Source organism: Xenopus tropicalis, chromosome 6 (assembly GCF_000004195.4).
Source record: "Xenopus tropicalis strain Nigerian chromosome 6, UCB_Xtro_10.0, whole genome shotgun sequence".
NCBI classification, from domain to species: domain Eukaryota; kingdom Metazoa; phylum Chordata; class Amphibia; order Anura; family Pipidae; genus Xenopus; species Xenopus tropicalis.
This window is the reverse complement of record NC_030682.2, coordinates 56913774-56920133: the sequence shown is the minus strand read 5'-3', so window position 1 is coordinate 56920133 and position 6360 is coordinate 56913774. Positions and strand designations below refer to the sequence as shown.

General features: G+C 43.8%; 1 protein-coding gene across 3 annotated transcripts in view; it reads right to left on the bottom strand.

Annotated features, from left to right (window-relative positions):
• The window catches only part of lancl2 (LanC like 2), a 26839-nt gene extending 21677 nt beyond the window's left edge, over positions 1 to 5162 (bottom strand). The window contains exons 1-4 of one of the 3 annotated variants that reach the window (XM_012964859.3): positions 4991 to 5162; positions 4391 to 4528; positions 2225 to 2500; positions 992 to 1109 (exon numbers count right to left, since the gene is read on the bottom strand). In XM_012964859.3, the coding sequence (XP_012820313.1) occupies positions 992 to 1109; positions 2225 to 2422 (316 nt within the window). In that variant the 5' untranslated portion in view covers positions 2423 to 2500; positions 4391 to 4528; positions 4991 to 5162. 3 annotated transcript variants of the gene reach the window in all.
• Between the last annotated feature and the right edge of the window lie 1198 nt (positions 5163 to 6360).

Genomic DNA, 6360 nt, shown 5'->3' with positions numbered 1-6360 from the left:
ACAGTTTTTTTACAAGCAAATGGGTTGTATGGGCTTAGAGACAGCACAATATTAAAGACAATACAGATATTGGATTCATTATCTGGAAAACCATTATCCAGGAATTTCTGAATTATGGGAAGTCCCTCTCCCATAGACTCCATTTCAATCAATTAAATTGCAATGTAATAATAAAACAACACCTTGTACATGATCCTAGCTAAGATATAATTAATCCTTATTGGAGGTAAAACAATTCTATTGGGTTTATTTAATGTTTACATGTTTTTTCAGTAGACAAAGTATGGAGATTTAAATTACAGAAAAAGCCCTTATCTGGAAAACCCCAGGCATTCTGGATAACAAGTCCCATATCTGCATAGGATCAATTATCTGGAATGCTAGCTAAGGTTTTTCAAATAAGGAAAGTTTCTATAATTTGGATCACCATAACTAAAGTCTGCTAAAAATCATTTACAAATTAAATAAACCCAATAGAATTGTTTTGCCACCAACATGAATTTATCCAGCTTAGTAAGGATCACGTACAAAGTTTCCAGATAAGGGATTTCATAACTGTACAGGTATGGGATCTGTTATCCAGAAATCCATTATCCAGAAAGCTCCGAATTACGGAAAGCCTGTCTCCCATAGACTCCATTTTAATCAAATAATTTAGATTTTTAAAACGGATTTCCTTTTTCTCTGTAATAATAAAACAGTACCTTATATTTGATCCCAACTAAAATATAATTAATCCTTATCGGGGGCAAAACAATCCTACTGGGTTTAATTAATGATTCAGTTATTTTTTTGTGGACTTTAGGTATGAAGAGCCAAATTATGGAAAAAACTCTTATCTGGAATACCCTTGGTCCCGAGCATTCTGGATAATGGGTCCCATACCTGTACTACAAATATTATGGACTAGACCGCCACAGCAGAAGCAGTCAATAGGATTTTCTAAATATTTCCCTACCGCAGTTTTAAAATTTGGTTTTATGGTACTTACCTGTATATCCTGTATAAGCAGAGCAGTCATGTGGGTCAGCAGTCTTCAGGCCTTCTTCCATTTGCTGAAGTAAATCACTAATTTTTGTCTGCAAGCGCCGTGAAAAGCTACTTCTGATCTACAGGACAGCGAAAAACGTAAAGTAAGGGGTATGTTTCACTTCATTTCAGTCCACTTAAACAAAATTCCGATTATCAGTTTTGGGAAGTTATCTAGCTGAAGCAACATTATAGTCTGATATTGGTCACCTTCAAAAAAAAAAGCAGTAACCATGTAATGTTACCTTTACTTCTCCTTTCATTTATCAGAAAAGGCAATAGTGCAATTGTGCTCACAGCAAATCACAAATAATGTCAGTAATAAAGTACCTAACTCTGAGTATAGCATCCATACATACTCAGTTGTGCCGTCATTTTAGCTTCGGGACATGCACTTGTAAATGAACCCTACTACAGTCAGAACATTTAATCCGACAGAAGATGTATTTGAAGCAGTAGCTCAAGAGGGCAACTTGTGTCTATTGAATTCATATGTGACTGCTGAAAAACAGATAGCATGCAAGTCAACTCTAGTGACAGGGCATGTGTGTAATTTAGGGTTAACAAGTTGTTGGGTTTTCCACCAAACTGAAACCAGTTGAAAATGTGGCTCAAAGTACCAAACACCTAGCCAGCAATTTGGGACAATTTAGCTCCCTTCTGGTTGATACTGTGAAAACCCAACACATTTTGTACCTGAACATGGGTGCCCATATTAACAGCAGGTTCCATTTTTATGATGAGCATTCATTCCAACGAAAGTTACAGAACAAGAAGAGATCTGTGCAAGGCCTAATGTGGTCACAGATTCAAGTGGCGAGGTGGGAAGCTAACTACAGATATTCATAGCGCAGCCTAATGTATCTCTGTCCCTGTTATACCTACATACACGGACACACGGACACACGGACACACGGAAGCCCACGGTAGAACAGGTCTAATATAACAAGTGGTTCATAGTTTTCGCAGCGAGTGAACTCCACCTGCTGATGCACTACCAGTCCCAGCAGCACTACCAGTCCCAGCAGCACTACCAGTCCCAGCAGCACTACCAGTCCCAGTAGCACCCCCGACACTCAGCTGCTGGGGCAATTGCAATATTAGCTGAACACTTCCGTTCCACATTAAATATTACTGATAAATGTGAATTATGCGTGCAGCGTGCATGTAGCGAGAGAAACATAGACGTACTAACCTTCCCTTCCCTGTCAAAAGGCAGGTCCAGCTCCCCCAGAGCTTCCTCATCTTCTTCCAGATTTTCCTGTTCAGCCCCGGTGCCGAGTGCAGGCTGTGGCGGCCGATAGTCCGGAAAAGGGTTGAGGAAGGCACGTTCCTCCATCTCCGCCTCCCCTCCGAGCTGCAGCCTCAGTCGCTTTGACACGCTCTCTCCCATCTCCCTCACGGAGAGCCGGCTGGGACAAAATACTAGGCACTCGCTGTCAGTTACTGCAACGCGTCCAGTTTTCTTTTACTGTGTAAACAGAGAAGACGCCTGGCAGTGACACGCAGCCACACTCCGCGCCCCCACCCTTCTGTTATAGTCACACACAACAACCCCTTCCTGCAGAGGACACAGAATAGATTTTTATGTCTGGGAATCATGTCACAATCTGTCACATAAGCTGCTTTCTTACAAGCAATATGTAAGGGCAAGCACCGCAGAATAATACAGGTTACCTTAGCCCACTTTATGAATTAATCCATAGGAGCGTTTCTTAGGCTTACTCTTTTCTATATAGCTTCCCTGACTGCACATCAGATCAGACATAGACCTTGTTGTCCAATACTATTGTTCTCTGGCCCCCTAGCCCAGAACTGCTCTTCTCTGGCCCCCCTAGCCCAGCACTGCTGTTCTCTGGCCCCCCAGCCCAGCACTGCTGTTCTCTGCCCCCGCCCAGCACTGATGTTCTCTGGCCCCCTGGCCCAGCACTGCTGTTCTCTGGCTCTCTAGCCCAGTACTGCTGTTCTCTGGCCCCCTAGCCCAGTACTGCTGTTCTCTGGCCCCCTAGCCCTGCACTGCTGTTCTCTGGCCCCCTAGCCCCCAGCACTGCTGTTCTCTGGCCCCCTAGCCCTGCACTGCTGTTCTCTGGCCCCCTAGCCCCCAGTACTGCTGTTCTCTGGCCCCCTAGCCCAGTACTGCTGTTCTCTGGCCCCCTAGCCCTGCACTGCTGTTCTCTGGCCCCCTAGCCCCCAGCACTGCTGTTCTCTGGCCCCCTAGCCCTGCACTGCTGTTCTCTGGCCCCCTAGCCCCCAGTACTGCTGTTCTCTGGCTCTCTAGCCCAGTACTGCTGTTCTCTGGCTCCCTAGCCCAGTACTGCTGTTCTCTGGCTCCCTAGCCCAGTACTGCTGTTCTCTGGCTCTCTAGCCCAGTACTGCTGTTCTCTGGCTCCCTAGCCCAGTACTGCTGTTCTCTGGCTCCCTAGCCCAGCACTGCTGTTCTCTGGCTCCCTAGCCCAGCACTGCTGTTCTCTGGCTCACTAGCCCAGCACTGCTGTTCTCTGGCTCACTAGCCCAGCACTGCTGTTCTCTGGCTCCCTAGCCCAGCACTGCTGTTCTCTGGCTCCCTAGCCCAGCACTGCTGTTCTCTGGCTCCCTAGCCCAGTACTGCTGTTCTCTGGCCCCCTAGCCCAGCACTGCTGTTCTCTGGCTCCCTAGCCCAGCACTGCTGTTCTCTGGCCCCCTAGCCCAGTACTGCTGTTCTCTGGCCCCCTAGCCCAGCACTGCTGTTCTCTGGCTCCCTAGCCTAGTAATGCTGTTCTCGCTTCTCTTTTCTCTATAAAATCTCTAAAGTTTTTAAATTCTTCAAAGTATAAAGTTACATTTATAACCATCCCCTACCACAAGGTTGGTTGTTTATTTTGTATTATTTTAGGTGCCACCTCTGCCTGGCACCAGTAGGCGTTGGATAGCAGGGCCCAAACAATATATATACATGTACTCGAGATAAATGTTTGTAGGGGGTGTTGACCGATGTGACAGTTTTAAAGGCATTCTGAATGGTCCTCATATGGCAGCAGCACTTTATGAAGGGTGACACCCGCTCCTCCTCCAACATATTACCCTATGGGTCTTGAATCAAAATTCAATTGTAAGCTCAAAGTGTAAGGCAGTTAATGCTTTATACACTAAATCTAATAGAGCTTTAAATACTTGTTAGTAAAATGACTAACCCGTCCAATATATAAGCAATAATAATTTACATTTATTGAAGATTAACCATGTGCAACTTTAAAGCAAAAGAGCAGAACTGTATCTTTAAAAATCCTGGGATGTGTTTGCTGTGTGCATGAAAGGCATAGTGTATATTTCACTGTAGTGACAAAGCTATTGCCTCAATGAACAGCTACATAGTATTTATCACCAGCTCCCAGGCAGCTTCCACAATCCTTCCTCCATGACATCCATGTGAGGCAGCTCTTGCAGGGATGACAGTTTCTGATTCAGTCCTGTAGAGAAGCCACCACGCCTCTTTTTGGGCAGCTCAATTTCATTCTAATGCCTGGGGCATACAAAAAGGGTTGCTGGACATTATCTGCTTACATGGGTTAAAGGAGTGCACATATACCCAATGAAAACAGCTAAATGCTGCCTGTTCAGAAAGGCTGAGTATGAAGCAGTCAGTGATTTTAATAGCTACAGTTAAGAGGAAATGATCGATTTTTCTATTCAGCACACACACAATGCAATTATTCCATAGCAAAAATTAATCATAAATAAATACATGTTCTACCTCAGACTACTGTGCTCAAGGATACATTTAAGAAAAAGCAAGTAGACCACAACAACCCCATGTCAATAACATTCAGTTCTCCTTCATTACGATATTACCAGCAAACCAGCAGTACATAGTACCTGCAGCCTTTCCATTCTCATTCAGTAACCAGTTTGCAGTGCAAAAAAACAAACCGCACAAGGAACAAAGCACTGAGAAAAGACAATGCACTTTTCATATATTAAATACCTGGAAAAGTCAATTTGTAATCCCCCACAGCCTTTGTCTTTGCAGCAGCTGAATTGTTCCCTGTGATCCACTGATGAATTAATGGATAGGACAGACTCAGGGGAGGAGGTTTGCAGCCACACACACACACACACACACTACTCCCAATTGTCAACCCAGCCAGCTTTTACCAGACTGTCAGAAATATCACCCGCAGTACACACACATTCAGCCAACAGGCTTGCCAAACCAGATGCTGCTTATGTAGTAATGCTCATTTGCTAAAGCAGCTTAACCCTTTCTTCTTTATGATTTCCTTAATATAATATTCAGGATGCTATAAACCAATGTATTTTGTTTTATCCTAAAACACAGAGGCTGGAAAGACAGAGGTGCAGATTGCTATTTCAGCATTCAGACAGTCAGAGGCTAAGCTATACACCCTGCTCCAGTGCCAACCTGCAAAGAGCGACTGGCCCCACTAACTATTCATTTTCTTCAGAAGAGCAGAAGAGGAGAATTACTACATGTAAATAGAATTGCAGTTATCTTAAGTTAAGATACCCATCAGACTCCCACTATTTGAAAAATAGAAAGAGGGTCAGAAAGATAAGACATGCAATTTTTTTGACCATGCCCACTTTGTGACCACCCCTCTAAATAACAGAGAAAATTAATAATCAGCATATTAACCCCAGACATGCCAGCAGGGCCACTTCTGCCATGAGGCAAAAAGCCGCCACTGGTAACTTTAAGAGCCGAATTTTTGTTTTTTAAAATAAAAATTTGTCCCTTCTAGTGCAGAGAGTGCAATAGTGCTCCCTGCACTAGCGATGTGGCCCCCTTAGGACCCGTTCCAATGCTAAAGTTGCAAGCATGGATTGGGAGAGAGGGGGCGGCATCGGGCTGCTGTCTCAGGCGGCAAAAGCCCCAGGATCACCACTGCATGGCAGTAAGATCAATTACAAATGGCCAATAAGCACTCCATCAACCCCAGACAAGCCATTACAATTTCTGCAAAAATGTCCAGTGGCAGGTATGATTTATCAGTTAAGTATTATTATCATTATTATTAGTGAAACCTCACTTTTAAATTCTCTGATTTGAAATTTTCCCTCATTTTACTGTTTTTTGTGGTCCCACTAATATATAATGCATTTTCCTGGATTTTACACCATTTTTTTCCAGTCCCCTGAAAAACGTAAAATGGGGGTTCGGCAGTATTATCACCATATAGCTGTAAATTGTCCACTTATTGTGCAGCACTAAAAAATAGAAGGGTGTATACATGAAACATACAAATTACATACAAATTCTGTGATAAAATACAGTTTGCTGAAGTGCGGTAACCATTACCAACCAATCGGCAGGCACCATTTCCTGACCACCTG